A 15,737-nucleotide genomic window follows, 5' to 3' on the forward strand; every position below is an offset into this window, starting at 1 on the left:
ATTTATATCCATTATGTCAAAATCGATCTGTCTTTGATGACCTAATTTAGTGAACTAAACTGTTTGTCCAGGGGTCGTTATACGGGGTTCTCCATACTGATGTAGGGACGGTGGCCTCAGTAGAACGACGGTGGGGGCCGTTTAGACCAAACCGGGGAACAAAGGGGAACCAGGGATCCTCAATTGCTATGTGGAAGATAGGATAATCACCGGAGCATGTCCACCTGCCCGTAGAATCTTTCCAATCCTTCAATACTTCAATAATAATCACTATAGTTATCTTTTGCATATTCTATAGGACAGGGGAAACGCCCGGAAGCGCAGGCGGTGAAGACGAACCGTCGCTAGCCAGTTCCAGATAGCTGGCGGATCTCCTTGTGGACACATCGCTGCCAGTCCAGTCCCTGAGTCGCTTCGACATTATTCTTGCTGCCCGTTCTGGCCGGGGGCCTCTTCATTGCTTGCACTACCGATACTCTCTTCCTTAAGAAGCCTTACTTGCATCTCCGGGCTGGGCTGTCTGATCGGCTCGAGGCCTGGTTTCCCCTCCTTCTCATAGGCCGTCTCCCGAACCCGCACAGCGTCGCGATTCTCCTTTCTACTACACCATGAAATTGGACGTCAAGGTATGCGATCCTGTCAGAGGCGGAAAATCAGACGGAACATGGCTGGAATTGGCTGGTCGGGGTCCTGTGGCTAACCAGAATTGCGATTTAACAGAGACAACTCTTTGCCCGCTCCGAGCGGGTAAAGGGCATCGATTTCCATCCTACGGAGCCATGGGTAAGTGATTGTATCGTCATGAATTTTCTTTCCTTGCTAATTAGATACTAGATCTTGACCACTCTGTATAGCGGTGCGTAGAGCGACGCTGCGCCGACGTCTGCCCCATTGAATGCGCTAATTCGGAATATAAACAGGTCACGTTTACATCTGGTCTTACGAGTCCCAGGTGAGTTCGATAAGCAACATTACCAGCGAGAACGTGCGACTGATGAACCTCCCTTCTCTTATAGTCCATAATCAAAACATTCGAGCTCACCGATGTCCCCGTACGAGCTGGTCGCTTTATTGCCCGCAAAAACTGGATTGTTTGCGGTTCGGATGACTTCCAGCTGCGCATCTACAACTACAACACCTCCGAGAAGATCGCTTCCTTCGAGGCCCATCCCGACTACATTCGTTCGATCGCAGTCCATCCTACTCAACCCTTCGTTCTTACCGCCTCCGATGACATGACAATCAAATTGTGGGACTGGGAGAAGAACTGGAAATGCGTCCAGGTATTTGAGGGACACAGCCACTACGTGATGGGATTGTCCATCAACCCCAAGGATACAAACACATTCGCTTCCGCTTGTTTGGATCGGACCGTCAAGATCTGGAGTCTGGGCTCCCCGCACCCCAACTCTACCCTCGAAGCCCACGAGACTAAGGGCGTCAACCATGTCGACTACTACCCGCAGGCCGATAAACCATACCTCCTCACAACATCCGATGATCGCACGGTTAAAGTATGGGACTATACGACGAAAGCGTTGATTGCGACCTTGGAGGGCCACACGAGCAACGTTTCGTTCGCTTGTTACCATCCGGAGTTGCCGGTAATCATTTCAGGATCCGAGGATGGGACCATTAAGATCTGGCATGCCAACACATACCGACTGGAACAATCGCTAAGCTATGGTCTCGAAAGAGCCTGGTGTATCTCTTACCAGCGTGGTAAGCAGGGTATCGCGATGGGTTTCGACGACGGTGCAGTGGTTGTGAAGATGGGTCGAGAGGAGCCCGCGGTATCCATGGACGGATCAGGAAAGGTTATCTGGGCGAGACACAACGAAGTTGTCTCCACGGTCATCAAGGGAGGTGATGCTAGCATTAAGGATGGCGCACCCATCTCGCTACCGATCAAGGACTTGGGCTCCTGCGAGGTCTACCCACAGACGCTGTCACACTCTCCTAACGGACGATTTGTTTCTGTTTGTGGCGATGGCGAGTACATCATCTACACTGCCCTCGCATGGAGAAACAAGGCCTTCGGGCAAGCCCTGGACTTCGCGTGGGGATCGAAGGACAACAGCAACGATTACGCCATCCGGGAGTCATCCACTAGTGTCAAGATCTTCAAAAACTTCAAGGAGGTCAGCGGTGGCCTTGATGTCGGCTTCCAGGCCGAAGGCCTTACCGACGGTGTCCTTCTCGGTGTTAAGGGACAAGGGGGTATTGGCATGTTCGATTGGGAAACTGGAAACCTGGTCCGACGTATCGAAGTTGAACCGAAAGCTGTAAGCACTTTCTGACTGCTGATCGCCTGTGAATATTACTTACAAAATATCTAGGTTTACTGGTCGGAGTCTGGTGAACTGGTCACCCTTGCTTGTGAGGACAGCTTCTACGTGCTCCGGTTCTCGAGAGAGAACTACGTCAATGGCATGAACGAAGGCGAGGCCGATGAGGACGGTGTCGAGTCGGCTTTCGAAGTTGTGACTGATGTCAACGAGTCCGTCAGAACCGGTCAATGGGTTGGGGATTGCTTCATCTACACCAATTCGACGAACCGCCTGAACTACCTTGTTGGTGACCAGACCTACACAATCTCTCACTTCGATCAAGGGATGTACGTCCTCGGCTACTTGCCTCGGGATGGCCGGGTCTACCTTGCCGACAAGGATGTCAACGTTGTTTCGTTCGGTCTCTCCCTCAGCATGGTTGAATACCAGACGGTGGTGCTGCGTGGCGACATGGATCTGGCCGCGGAGCTGCTGCAGGACGTGCCCCAGGACCAGATGAACAAGGTTGCCCGTTTCCTTGAGGGACAAGGGTACAAGGAGATGGCCCTGGAGGTCGCCACGGACCAAGAGCACCGCTTTGACCTCTCCCTAGCCCTCAACAATTTGGACATTGCCCTCGAGATCGCGCGAGACGCCAATGTCGAGCACAAGTGGAAGATCGTCGGTGACACCGCCATGTCGGGTTGGAACCTCGCCCTGGCCCAGGAATGCTTCACCAACGCCAAGGACTTTGGCTCCCTGCTTCTCCTGTACACCGCCAGCGGCAACAAAGAAGGTCTCCGTAAGCTGGCCGAGTCGGCCTCCGAGGCGGGCCTGCACAACGTTTCCTTCTCCACCCTCTGGTCCCTCGGCGACGTCGACGGCTGCATCGACCTTCTTGTGCGCACCAGCCGGATCGCCGAAGCTGTTCTCTTCGCTCAGACTTACAAGCCCTCGCGGGCTCCTCAGCTCGTCACCCAGTGGAAGGAGTCGCTCGAACAGACCGGCAAGACCAAGATCGCTCGCCTTATCGGTGTTCCCCCCGGTGGCTCCGACACCACGACGGACGACGATCTCTTCCCCGAGTGGGACGAATACATCCGTCTAGAGAAGGAGGGCGTTGCTCCCGAGCCCCCGTCGTCGGAATCCTTGATCGACGTCGATGGACCCGAGGAGGAGCAGTCCAAGACCGCTGAGAACGGAGCACCCGAGGTGGCTGCTGAGACGGAACCCAAGGCTGAGGCTGAGGCTGAGGCCGAGACCGAGGCATGAGCGTGAACATGAGCGAACGAAAGACGTGGGTCATGGAGAGGAAGACAGGCAATCAATCAGTCAATGGAACTTGAGACGAAAGCTTGGAGTGAAAGGGGAGGATGAAACGAATCAAAAAGAAAGCTATGTAACTTGACAGAGTTTTGTTTTTTTCTGATGGCCTGAGGCAGAGATATCTTTATTTTTTACCTTTTAACGTAACTACTATTTTTTAGAGTTGTTTTGTGTCTATTTATCATACTACCTTTTCCTATTTTCGATTTCATTCGTGTTTGCAATGATCATAAACACATGTTTTATATCTGAATTCTCCTTTCGTCCGTCGCGAGTATCTATCCCGTCTACCTAGCATCTTTGTCTCCAAGAAATCAATCACATTATTCTAGATTCCATGAAAACGCGATCAGCTTTCGACTACTATGTCCCAATAAACCACCAGAGGGTAACATTTGTGATCTGATTGCCATATACCAAGTAAGAATAACCATGACCTTTGATAGCGTCGTTCGACTCCAAAGAAAGATCGCAGAGTCTATGTGCCAGTAACAGGATCCGGCTGATACATGAGCAAAGGAAGCGATAAAGATGGGCGCTCGTGATGTTGGAACGGTTGGAGGTTGGAGGTGACTCTGATTCTACGAGACAAAGGGACTAGGCACGTGGGCTCACATCCGAGAATGGTTGCCTCAGGTCATCTAGCTAGTGACCTGCAACACAATAAAAGAGTGAATGAAGCATCCACCGTTCGAATTGAGAAGAAATATAGCATTTTCTGTTGTCTATGAACCAGTCACGTCGATCAACACCGCCATAAAAGATGGATCTCTGGAGCAATGCTAAGAATAAATTCACCCGGAAGAACATCAACGAAATTTGGAGAGGAAAAAGGGGTTCTTCAAAAGGGACCCGTTGTATAGAGAAGTTCGATGCTAAATCAATCTATATTCGAATGCTCGCCAGGCGAAAAGAGTCATTCACCTGAAGGGATGGGAGGGAGATGAAAGATCGGACCAGCTGATCAATGTACGAAAGTCGCGCAAGAGAGGAAGATGGGCCGGCTCTCCAATATAACACAAACTAGAGTGCAAAAAGGGGTGAAGGGTAGAAATTGGCTTCATGGGTGCCTTTTCATGGGATACCTTCACTGAAGAATCGAGTAACAGAGCCCGAAAATGTAATGACCGGATGGTCGAGAGCCGCATAAAAACGAAATTGATAACCGGATCGGTTTCGACCTGCCTTGATTGTACCTGAAATGCAACAGACGAAAGGTAGAACTGACATAAAGCGCTCAGTTGAGATCACTGCCGCATAACAAACAAGGGATTCCAACAATGATGCCCGTGGACTCCTTGCGCTAGGAAAGGAGGAAACAGGAGGGAAACAAAAAGGTTCGGGCTACGCAGCAGGACATGCAAGAGCAAATGCTTAACTCGAAGAAAAATCGTTGCAAACAATTTCTGTGTATTTCGGAACCATTGCGTTTCTGATAAAAGGAAACTGGCCAACGTGATGCAAGAAGTCGCCGATCTACTCGGGAATGCTGCCGAAAGACGGATCCTTGACACTGCCGCCGGCATCTCCCAGACCCGCAACCGGCCGATTGTAAGACCAGCCCTCGAATTGTTGCTGCATAGTCTGAGACAAGACCGGTCCGTCGACGTAGGAGTCCTGGGGAGCCTCTTGCGTGAATTCGCGATCAAAGTTTGCCGTATCACGAGCGTCCAACTGAAAAGGGAAACGGTTAGGACCAAGATCACTGGAATACAGGGATTGAGAAGGGAATAGGTTTTTAACATACCACATTCGGCCGGAAGCTCGGCTCATACTTTCTCTGGAGAAGCTTGCGCCAATCGATGTTTGCAAAGAAATGATGCGACTTGATTTCCGCGGCACCGTTGGCACCCAGTCGACGCTGCGGGTCACGGTCAAGAAGTCTTGTCAGAAGATCTCGAGCTGCTGGAGGAACGACATCGCTGCTAGGGAAAGTCAAAGGCTCCTGCAGAATCTTTCTGTACATGTCGTTGGTGTTCTCGTCGTAGAACGGCGGAAGACCCGTCAGCATCTCGTAAAGGAGGACACCCAGCGTCCACCAGTCGACGGATTTTGTGTAGCCATTTCCAAGCAACAATTCAGGAGCAAGATACTCAGGAGTTCCGCAGAACGCTGTGAACAGAGTTAGCAGATGCGCTGGGGACCGATAACCTTCGAGTTAAATAATGGGGCAGGGCATTGGCTTACTGTTCGTTCTATCCTCATCCTTCATATCCAACTTGCACAGACCGAAATCGCAAAGGGCGATATGTCCGGTGTAATCTAAAAGGATGTTTTCGGGTTTGAGATCACGGTAAATGACCTTGAAGCCATGCAAACACTCCAGTGCACAAAGAAGTTCGGCGGTGTAGAATCGAGCGCGGTTAATGTCGAAGCGTTGCTCCCGTTGGAGATGGTGGAACAGTTCACCACCGTTGACAAAGGCGAGGACCAGGTAGAGTTTCTCGGGAGATTGGAAGGAGAATTTCAGGGGGACGATAAAAGGGTTGTTGATCTGAGCAAGCACCGACCTCTCGGCAAGAGTGTGTGTGACTTCGGATCGCGAGATGATGTGAGCCTTGCGGATAGTTTTGAGGGCGTAGATACGGCCCGTGTCCTTCTTCATGACCTGCATGACTTTGCCGAAGCTACCTTTACCCACGACCTTCAGCAGATCGAAATCCTCCAGCTTCAGACTGCGTTGCTTGTTCTCTACGAAGGAGACGCCGACCCTGATTGAGCCGGTTCCGAACTGGAGGTCCAGCCATTCAGCCCCGAGTTGACCCAGATGGCGTTCCTGCTCCGTATGGGCTGCGGCCGCTTTTTGGTTGTCTTTCTTGCTGAGCTTGGGGTCCTCCACAAAGGGCTGAGTTTCCTCGAAACGAGGGTGCACCTTGACCGCTCCGAGGAAGATATCCTCACTCCGACCAGCACCAGGCCGAGCCGCGGGGTTTCGTAGATACAACTGCACGTTCAATTCCGTCTTACGTGACACATCGAACTTGAAAGCGGTGTTGTCTCCGGCCCAGAGGGGGTTCTCCGGAGTCCCCGAGACGGCATCCACGAAAACCTGGTTCTTTTCGAAATCGAGCAGGGCGTACGGGAGGTATTTAGTGGAGTATCGGCCGTGGATCGTAGGGGCGGCATTGATACCCCCGCTGGTCGACTGCGGGCGGGCGCTTTGTACGAACGACGCGGCCTGCCCCTGAGTGGAGTGGGAAGATGAAGAGCTTGGGCGCATGCCATAGCCATTGTTGTTTTGGAAATGCGAGTTGAAGATCTGCTGGTAGTGTGGTGATAAGGCGAAACCCTGACCTTCATGCAAGGTGACAATCAAGATACCGGGCTTGACGGGGGCCACCGGAGGGGAAACGAGGGATTCCGAGGCACCTTGCATCACATGTTAGAACATGGCCGGCTGTCATTTCCGACGGGGAAAGGAAAATGAAGAAAAGAAAGTAGGAGAGACCGGATTCATTAGAAAACGTACTTATTCCATTGGAGCTGGCGGGTGAGGCATTTGTGGGTTGAGGGGTCACCGGAGTCTCCTCGCCCGATTCACCCTTGATGGTTGATGTGGAGGAGGATCGCGCGAAAGTTTGGGTCAAAGGGGCCAGGTGAGTTTCCTTCAATTCTACAAAAGACAGAACGGGTTAGTAGTCCACACGACCGAAGGACTTGATGTCCATCGTATTGGTACTGAGGGAGGAGGGGAAGACCAACTGAACATACTTTTGGTGAGTTTCCACGACATAACGGCGGCGGGTTTGGGGGTCGTTAGGGGGGCGGTCGTGGACGGGCGGAAGTATCAACGGGTTTCAGGCTAGGAATATCAAAGGAAAGGAAAGGAGATAGAAAAGGGGGGATGGGGGGAGAAAGACAAAGAGAGAGGGTAAGAGAGGATGAATGATAGAAAAAGAAACGACAAGGAATGATTTGGTTAACCCCAGAAGGTAAGGTGGAAATCACCAAGTGCCGTTACAGAAATGCAGGGCCGCCACAGCCACAGCGGTCAGCAACACACAGACGGACGGACACAAGGGGAGGGGGGACAACCAGGGTCAAAGCGGGAACCCAGGCTGAGGATGGAGAAAGAGCGAGAAGAGAGGTAGGGAGAGCAGAGAGAGAGAGAGAAAGAGAGAGGCAGAAGCCAGACAAAGTAAGAGAGAAAGGAAGAGAGAGAGAGAGAGAAAGAGGGAGATAAGACGAACAAACAGAGGCTGAAGAGGGGAAAAGAAGGCGGCCGAAGAGGGGGCTGAACCCGCCGCTGTGATTGGGTCAGGAACGTCGCTGCCTGCGTGCCTGGATGCCTCGACACCTAGATGCCTGACTTTCCGGGCGGCAATCCCCCCTGGGGCGGTGCACGGCCGCTTATGTCAGCGCCCTCCCCGACCGCTCAGCCACCGCCCGGTGTCTCTGCCCCAGGCCGCACTGCTCCCCGTCGGGAACTGGCGATACCGCTATCTACCGAAGCTACCTGCGACTTCATCGTTCAATCTCTCAACAGCAAAACTCAATCAGCGCAACTCTTGTCGGGACCCATTCGGCTTTCTCCTTTTCATCTCATTTCCCCTCCTCCCCTGATTTGCTGCCGATCGATCGACCTGTCATTATCTTGGCAAATCCCCACCCGATTGCGGAGACTGCATCCCCTTGTTTTCGCTCTCTCGCACACCTTTCTTTCCCGGCTCACCGAGCTCACCCTTTCCCGCGCATAACCCCTTTCGGTCCGATCCCTCTATAGATAGCCCTCTGCCTTTTCTGGAGGGCTTCACGTGTGTTCGAAACGGCTCAGGATCTAGTGGAGGATGAAAGGGCCCCGCGACCGATGGGTGTAATTCGAAAGAAGACCGCCTCGCGCGGCACAGAGGCAGGGACGAAATACCATTGTGATATCTGCTCGGTGGATGTAACGTCGACGGTAAGTGAACAGAATCTTTTTTCACTTCTACCGGATGCCGCGTCGCTTCGCGGATGGCTGCGTCCGGAACGTCTGGAAGTCAGACATGTCTGACCGTCTGTTCGATCAGGTGCGCGTTTCCTGCGCCGACCCCGCCTGCCATGAATACGACCTTTGCGTTCCCTGTTTCTCTGCCGGAGAGAAGTCGAAGAACCACGACCCGTCGACACATCGGTACCAGGTGATCGAACAGAACTCGGTGCCCATCTTTGACGAGGACTGGGGTGCGGACGAGGAGCTGTTGCTTTTGGAGGGCGCCGATATCTACGGACTAGGGTCCTGGGCGGATATTGCGGATCACATCGGTGGGTATCGGACGAAGGAGGAGGTCCGGGATCACTATCTCGGCACCTACGTGGACAGCCCCAATTTCCCGCTCCCCGAACGCGCCGACCCGGAGGATACACGACTGTCCGACTCGATTCCCAAGGAGGATTTCCAGGCGCGGAAGAAGCGCCGCATCGAGGAGCGCAAGGACGCGGCCAAGGCGGCGCCGCCCACCACGCCGAAGCAAAAACCGACGGCCAGTGTACCGGCCTGCCACGAAGTGCAAGGCTACATGCCGGGACGATTGGAGTTCGAAACGGAGTTCTTGAACGATGCCGAAGAGGCAGTACAACACATGGCATTCGAGCCTGGTGCAGGAGAAACGACCAACGGAGAGCTCGATGCCGAGATGGAGCTGAAGATGACGGTGGTGGATATCTACAACTCCCGGCTGACCGCGCGGACGGAGCGCAAGAAAATTCTCTTTGAACACACTCTCCTCGAGTACCGGAAGAACACGGCGTTGGAGAAGAAACGCACGAAAGAAGAGCGGGACCTTTTGAACAAGGGGAAACCGTTTGCGCGGATGATGAACCACGATGATTTCGAGGAATTTAACAAGGGTTTAGAATACGAACATAATCTACGACTGGCCATCACGCAGCTACAAGAATGGCGACAAATGGGCATCGGTGACCTCAAGGGCGGAGAGAAATACGAACAAGAAAAGCAATCTCGCCAGCAGAAAATGGCGCCTCAGGGATCGTTCGATCGGTTTGCCAGCAACCGCCCGAAGCAGTCGCAAATCACCGAGCAACCCTCGGCCGCCAGCCAGTTGACCACGCCCGAACTTCCGTTGCGCCTGCAAAAGGCCTCCAGCGCACCCAAGCCGCCCGAGCTCGTCAGCCAACCGCTCAATGACTTTGATCGGGCCTTCGCCAGCGGACCGGACGGACTCCCGTCGACGCAGCCCGCCAAGACCAAGTTTGTCGTGCAACCGCTCAACGGAATCATCCCCTGGAAGCTGGAGAACGACGGCGCACCCGATCTCCACTTACTGACCAAGGAAGAGGTCGAGGTGTGCAATGTGCTTCACATCCAGCCGAAACCGTACCTCGTGATCAAGGAGACTCTATTAAAGGAGGCTATGAAACAGGGGGGCAGTTTGAAGAAGAAGGATGCGCGAACTATTTGCAAGGTATGACACGCTCTCTCTCTATGTGTGTGTACATGGTAACAAAGAAACCTGCTAACAACATTCTATAGATTGACGGAACGAAAACGAGTCGAATTTACGATTTTATGGTGCACAGTGGCTGGATCAACAAGGCTTAGAAGAGCGATGGACCGAACAGGACGAACCTTTATATTCAGGGATTGAAATCCATCTATCAACCTTTCAAGAAGGGAAGGAGTTGGGGCGTTGAGCGGGCATGGGCTGGTTATGCGGATAGATACGTAACCACTTTGCACCAGCGAGGTTTACTCTATTATTGATATTGATTTTTTTTTATTACCTATGCCAGCCTTCCAATGCCACTGTACTGTGTATATTCCACCCATTATCTTGTCGTTCCATAAAAGTAGTCCGTGACATGCACCTAAAGGCAACTAAGGCCGGCCAAATCCCCACATAACTAATCGCAAGTTCTCCGCACTCGGGCCTCGGCATGTCCATCCAACCTACTCTCGTTCCTTATAACCATCATCTCCTCTCCCTAAATCAATCCCTCCCTCAAACGAAGCCTAACAACCATTTAACAAAGAAACCATACCCCCAATATATAAACCAGACATATCGAAATGGCATTCCAAACTCCCCCTCCCGAACTCCAATACTCTCGTCTCAGCTTCCCCGCCCCGCACGTCCTCCTCGTCACGCTAGCCCGGCCACGCGACCTGAACTGCATCAACGGTGTCGGCCACGAGGAACTCCACGCCGTGTGGGAATGGATGGACGAAGAGCCAAGTATCCGAGTCGGAGTGCTGACCGGTGAAGGGAGGGCGTTTTGTGCCGGCGCAGATCTAAAGGGTAGGTACCTACATACCTAGCTTCCACACCACCCATTCCCTGCCCCTCCCTTTCCATCTGCCTTTCTATAGAAGGTTACCCGGAAACTAACCCCCTTAACAGAATGGAACTCAAATCAATCCCCCTCCCAATCCCAGCCCACACAACCCAGAAGACGCTCCCCTCACCAACCCTCAACGGGCTTCGGCGGTCTCTCGCGCCGCTCCGGCAAAAAGCCCATCCTATGTGCCGTCAACGGCCTCTGCCTTGGCGGCGGCTGCGAGATGATCATAAACGCCGACCTGGTGATCGCCAGCAGCGCATCGTTTTTCGGGTTCCCGGAGGTGCAGCGCGGGGTGGTTGCGATCGCGGGGGCGTTGCCGAGACTGGTACGAACGGTGGGACGGCAGCGGGCGATGGCGATGGTGTTGACGGGGCGGAGGGTGTCGGCGGAGGAGGCGGAGCGGTGGGGGTTTGTGAATGAGGTGGTGGATGTTGCGAAGGGAGGGGATGTGGTGGGGAGGACGCTGGAGGTGGCGAGGCAAATTGCTGGGAATAGTCCCGACGCGGTGATTGTGAGTCGGGAGGGAGTGAAGTTGGGGTGGGAGGGAGTAGGCGCGGAAGAAGGCAGTCGGTTGTTGGTGGAAGGGTGGTCGAAGAAGTTGAATGAAGGGGAGAATATCAAGGAGGGATTGAGGGCGTTTGTGGAGAAGAGGAAGCCCGTCTGGCTGGATAGCAAGCTGTGATGGGGTGTTCGATATCTACAGTCTGACTATGGAAGATCTACAAGGCACATAATACGCGGGACGTATCAGATGAATATTTCATACTCGTTGATTCATTAGACTCAGCTGTCCTGCATCTAAGTCGACATTACATAAAAAATGCTATTCTGAGATCCCATATGCTCCGTCCAACCCGATTTTCGCCGTTTCCCATGCGGTGTGAGTCCCGTCCTGCGGTTCAACCAGTTCAACGTCGCCTCCATTGTCGCGGGGACAGGTCGGATCTATGCTGTTGTACTCGAGCGAGAGAAAGGCACCGAGCCAAGAGGGCAATGTGCTTTCCATGCCAAGGAAGAAGTACGACAATGCGAGGCGGTTGACCAAACATGCATCTCGCTTATTTGGCCTCCTGCTGAACTTGGCTCACTCGTTTCAGCACATGGGAGTACAGAGGGTGATCTTCTTCCAAGCCAGTAAGCTGGGTGGTGGCGCCGTCGGCCTTGTTTTCCGCGAGAACGTGAGCCAGCTCGACACTTTCCTCATCGCCGGGGACATTCTGGAAGCGGAGCGCCATCTGGGCAGCATCCAACAGGTTCTCAAACTGCATGCCACGCTCGGCGAGTTGCGATGCAGGGCCGATGAACCGTTCCTTGCGGGAAAGCTTGCGCACGGGGGCACGGCCGACACGCTCCACCTGGTCTTCGAGGTAAGGGTTGCTGATGCGGCTGACGATCTTGTTGACGTATTCCTTCTGCTCCTGTTCGGGGATGCCATGCTTGGCCACGATCAGCGACGCGGTCTCGTCCAGAACCTTGTGCACAATGTCGCGGATCTCGTTATCGTTCAGGGACTCGGCGATAGTCTTCTTTCCGCGGGCGTAGCCGTAGTAGGCAGTGGTGGCGTGACCGGTGTTGACGGTAAAGAGCTTGCGTTCGATGTAAGGCTCCAGGTTGTCGACCCAGTGGATGGCCGGGATCTCGGGGTGACCAGTCTCGCCGAATGGAGTCTTCTCGACCACCCATTCGTAGAACTTCTCGATGCGCACGTTCAGGCCACTGTCGGCAGGCTGGTTGGGGACAATACGGTCGATGGCCGAGTTGGCGAACTGAGCGCGGTCGTATAGAGAGGAGACACGGTCCGGGTTGGTCTTTTCCTTGATGAAGCCGTGCAGAGTATCCGTGGCACCGATGGCATTTTCGCAGGCGATGACTGCCAAGGGCTTGGATTCAGTGCGAGCATCGATACCCTTAGCAATGACGGGAGCGATGAACTTCAGGATGTTAGGGCCAACGGCGCAAGTGACCACGTCGGCGGTGGCAATCTCCTGCACGACGTCACTCTCGTTGGTCTTGGAGTTGATAGCGCGGTAGTTGGTGATGGTCTTGGTAACTTCGCCGTCTTCGCTGATCTCCGTCACGCTGTAGGAGTCGGACTCGTTCAAGGCGTTGATAACGCTGTCGACGACATCAACAAAGACCACTTCGTAGCCCGCAGTGTGAAGGAATTCAGCAACGAAGCCACGACCGATGTTACCACCACCAAACTGAACAGCCTTCTTCGCCATGGTTGATATGGTGAGGATGGTAGGATAGTAGAGTCAAGTAGATGGGAAGAGGATAGAGAGTAGTAAGAAGAGCCAAGAGAGGTTCTGAGATAGATGAAAGTTGAAGAGAAGATGGTTGGAGAATGGAAGTTGAAGAAGGAAGAGGAAATAAAAGAGCGAGAGGGAGGGAGGAAGAGGGGGTTTATATGAGGGTGACACAAAGAGAGGGGGAAAGACGAAGGCAGAAACCGGAAGGGACGACGATGAGGGCCAAGTGGGGGAGGGGCTTCGGCCGCCAAAACTATCGTGACTTTCCTTTCCCTTCCCTGCTACAGACTTGGGTTGCGCACTGGAACCACTTCGGATTGTCGCTGATTGGGCACGCCAGGGAAGACACGGTGATTTGCTAATGGTCTGGGGATTTTACTGGCGTCCTCCAGGCACCCAATAATGGAAGATTTCGCTGGATACGAGTGGACCGGCCATCTGTCGTCCGGGAAAAGCGACTGAGCCAGAATCACAAGATGTTGGCCCATGATTGAATGGCAACAAGCCACTGTTCAATCCGGTTCGTTCCGCGCCTCAAGTATCGTGATGCAGCCGGAAACTCGGCCGCGTCTGCCGATTGTTGTGCAGATGTCAGTTGCGGTTGCAGTTGCAGACAGGGTGATTGTTTGTGTGATACGACTCTACGAATACCTGCACTACACAGTTTGTACGGGACTCCGGGTCGAAATCATCATCATTGCCATCATCATTATGATAACATGGTCGTCTCCACCCGTCGGACTCTAGCAGTGTAGTCGCGATCTTTATGTGCGACCGACGGGCAATGCGGTTTCGTCATTTGATGGCGGCCTCGCCTGAACTCCACTCCTGACGTCGACTTCCCGGTTGACCCAGTTTTTGACCCCTTCGTTCTTGACGACGACGTTATCTCTTCCCCGGGTCTTGCAAGAAGTCTGGAGTGCTCTCGGGGTCAGGGTTGGTGACTTGATCGCTTATACCTATGAAGTCAGAATAACGGGGCCGAGAGTTCGGGAAAAGAGAGAGGGCGACGATATCGTCGACTACGTATGCCATCATTCATTCCAATCTCGGTGGGTCTATCATTCTATTACCTATGGAGTATTCACTATTTGCCCGTTGGCTTTTCCCTATTTGCATCCAATAATTCCCCCGGTCTTGTTCCACCCCCCTGGTCTCGGCTCTTCGGGGCATTTCTACCCCCTTCTCTGCACTTCCGTAGGAGCATTTCGGTCCCCTTCTGTTTCATTCCGAGACCCCTTTTTTACTCCTTCGACTTGACCGACTCCGTGTCGGCGCCCATCTCTGATTTAGGTGTGTCCGACCGTGGAGGTGGTGACGAGGGCTCCTCTTCGGCTCGGCCTCGATCAACTTGAACCATGGCCAGACTCGCGACGCTCCCGACCAGCAACAATCCGGCCGCGGCCCAGCTCATGGCCAACAATGTCCGGCCGTACTGGGCGGTCACGTCCGAGGCCTCCCCGTGGTAATTGACGAGGTTCACAAATTGAAACATGATCACTGTCGCGACGATCGAGGCGATGCTAATCATGATAAACCCGGTCTGTGTGAATTAAAAAAGAGAAAACAGAAAACAAGGCATCAGTTTTGTCTCCTAATCGTCGACGTCATAGTCTCCAGTCGAACTTACCAACAGCGATGCCAACTCTATCACCGACTGTCGCGTCTTTCGGGAAAGCATAAAAAATAATCTCTCCAGGATCGCTAACCCTGCCAGTCCCACTCCCATGCAGTATAACACCCCCAGACTTTGGTGGGTGAGCCTAAACGCTCGGAAATCTTCGCTGATGGCGTCGGGCCATCCTAGCCTGGTGAGCGATGTGGTATTCCCGGTCTCTTCCAGTAGTACCTCCGACGGGTCGAAGGAGAACAGCATCGAGCGTTTGGAACATCCCGTCAGGTTCTTCTTCTCCTTCGAGTCTAGGAACCCCTCGCAGTAAGACATCACATGTATTGAATAGAAGTCGTGGGCTCCGGCCCCATTGCCAATGTTGGGTGTATACAGCTATCATCCCGTCAGCCGCCTTTCAAAGTACTGTACCGCTTTAGAAGGTCCACAAACCGTCAGTATGTCGGACGATGTCAGCAAATTTGTCTGCGTTCCGGCGAAGAGGCATAGTATGCTCAGAATAAATGCCGCAAATGCAGCTATCGTAGGTAACAACCCGATCAAACAGCCCATTTTGCAATCGCTGATCTGTCCTAATCTGTTAGGGGAGATAACCTTCGAAAACCTAATTTCACATCAGAGCAAAATCTTCTACGAGGATAATGTTAGACAACCCCCTCTACGTATACTTTTTTCTCAGTGAAAATCCCCTCATTCCGCACGATGGCTGGGACGGAAATTCAAGTGGCAGAGAATATCGACATCACAGAGCTCTGGGCTCACGTGGAGAAAATACCGCAACGGGCGTTACATTCACACTGACAGATTGCTTATCCAGGATTCCGTGATAAATTGGCCGTTCCTCGAAGAGTGGAGCGACTGGAATGTTACTGTTCCTTGGAAAGAATGTTGTTTTCTGTCCGGCCGGGTTGAGGAATGCCTGGACCAGCCTCCGGTATGCTTGCGCTATGCCTCTGGGTCCTGACGCTCGAGACAGTG

The 15,737-nt window shown here is 53.2% G+C and overlaps 6 protein-coding genes across 6 annotated transcripts; 3 read left to right on the forward strand and 3 right to left on the reverse strand.

Moving 5' to 3' along the window:
* Window positions 1–608: 608 nt before the first annotated feature.
* Window positions 609–3,542, forward strand: KD926_010778 (coatomer subunit beta'; the record flags this gene model as incomplete). Its single annotated transcript, XM_053103178.1, has 6 exons — window positions 609–626; window positions 721–783; window positions 835–856; window positions 921–952; window positions 1,017–2,285; window positions 2,340–3,542. The coding sequence occupies 6 exons, from the start codon at window positions 609–611 to the stop codon at window positions 3,540–3,542; spliced, it is 2,607 nt and encodes an 868-aa protein (XP_052953447.1).
* A 1,530-nt stretch (window positions 3,543–5,072) lies between these two features.
* Window positions 5,073–7,329, reverse strand: KD926_010779 (serine/threonine-protein kinase; the record flags this gene model as incomplete). Its single annotated transcript, XM_053103179.1, has 5 exons — window positions 5,073–5,270; window positions 5,344–5,708; window positions 5,784–6,965; window positions 7,066–7,209; window positions 7,308–7,329. The coding sequence occupies 5 exons, from the start codon at window positions 7,327–7,329 to the stop codon at window positions 5,073–5,075; spliced, it is 1,911 nt and encodes a 636-aa protein (XP_052953448.1).
* A 1,201-nt stretch (window positions 7,330–8,530) lies between these two features.
* adaB (chromatin-binding transcription regulator ADA2) lies at window positions 8,531–10,137 on the forward strand (the record flags this gene model as incomplete). Its single annotated transcript, XM_053103180.1, has 2 exons — window positions 8,531–10,000; window positions 10,069–10,137. 2 exons carry the CDS (start codon window positions 8,531–8,533, stop codon window positions 10,135–10,137), a joined length of 1,539 nt encoding a protein of 512 aa, XP_052953449.1.
* Window positions 10,138–10,605: 468 nt separating this feature from the next.
* Window positions 10,606–11,559, forward strand: KD926_010781 (enoyl-CoA hydratase/isomerase family protein; the record flags this gene model as incomplete). The annotated part of the gene is made up of 2 exons (XM_053103181.1): window positions 10,606–10,834; window positions 10,937–11,559. The coding sequence occupies 2 exons, from the start codon at window positions 10,606–10,608 to the stop codon at window positions 11,557–11,559; spliced, it is 852 nt and encodes a 283-aa protein (XP_052953450.1).
* A 376-nt stretch (window positions 11,560–11,935) lies between these two features.
* KD926_010782 (mannitol-1-phosphate 5-dehydrogenase) lies at window positions 11,936–13,102 on the reverse strand (the record flags this gene model as incomplete). The annotated part of the gene is made up of 1 exon (XM_053103182.1): window positions 11,936–13,102. One exon carries the CDS (start codon window positions 13,100–13,102, stop codon window positions 11,936–11,938), a length of 1,167 nt encoding a protein of 388 aa, XP_052953451.1.
* Window positions 13,103–14,372: 1,270 nt separating this feature from the next.
* On the reverse strand, window positions 14,373–15,311 carry KD926_010783 (SUR7/PalI family protein; the record flags this gene model as incomplete). Its single annotated transcript, XM_053103183.1, has 3 exons — window positions 14,373–14,672; window positions 14,760–15,134; window positions 15,192–15,311. 3 exons carry the CDS (start codon window positions 15,309–15,311, stop codon window positions 14,373–14,375), a joined length of 795 nt encoding a protein of 264 aa, XP_052953452.1.
* Between the last annotated feature and the right edge of the window lie 426 nt (window positions 15,312–15,737).

The sequence above is a fragment of the Aspergillus affinis genome (genome assembly GCF_023601865.1).
Source record: "Aspergillus affinis strain CMG 70 chromosome Unknown NODE_86_length_164826_cov_86_211346, whole genome shotgun sequence".
NCBI classification, from domain to species: Eukaryota; Fungi; Ascomycota; class Eurotiomycetes; order Eurotiales; family Aspergillaceae; genus Aspergillus; species Aspergillus affinis.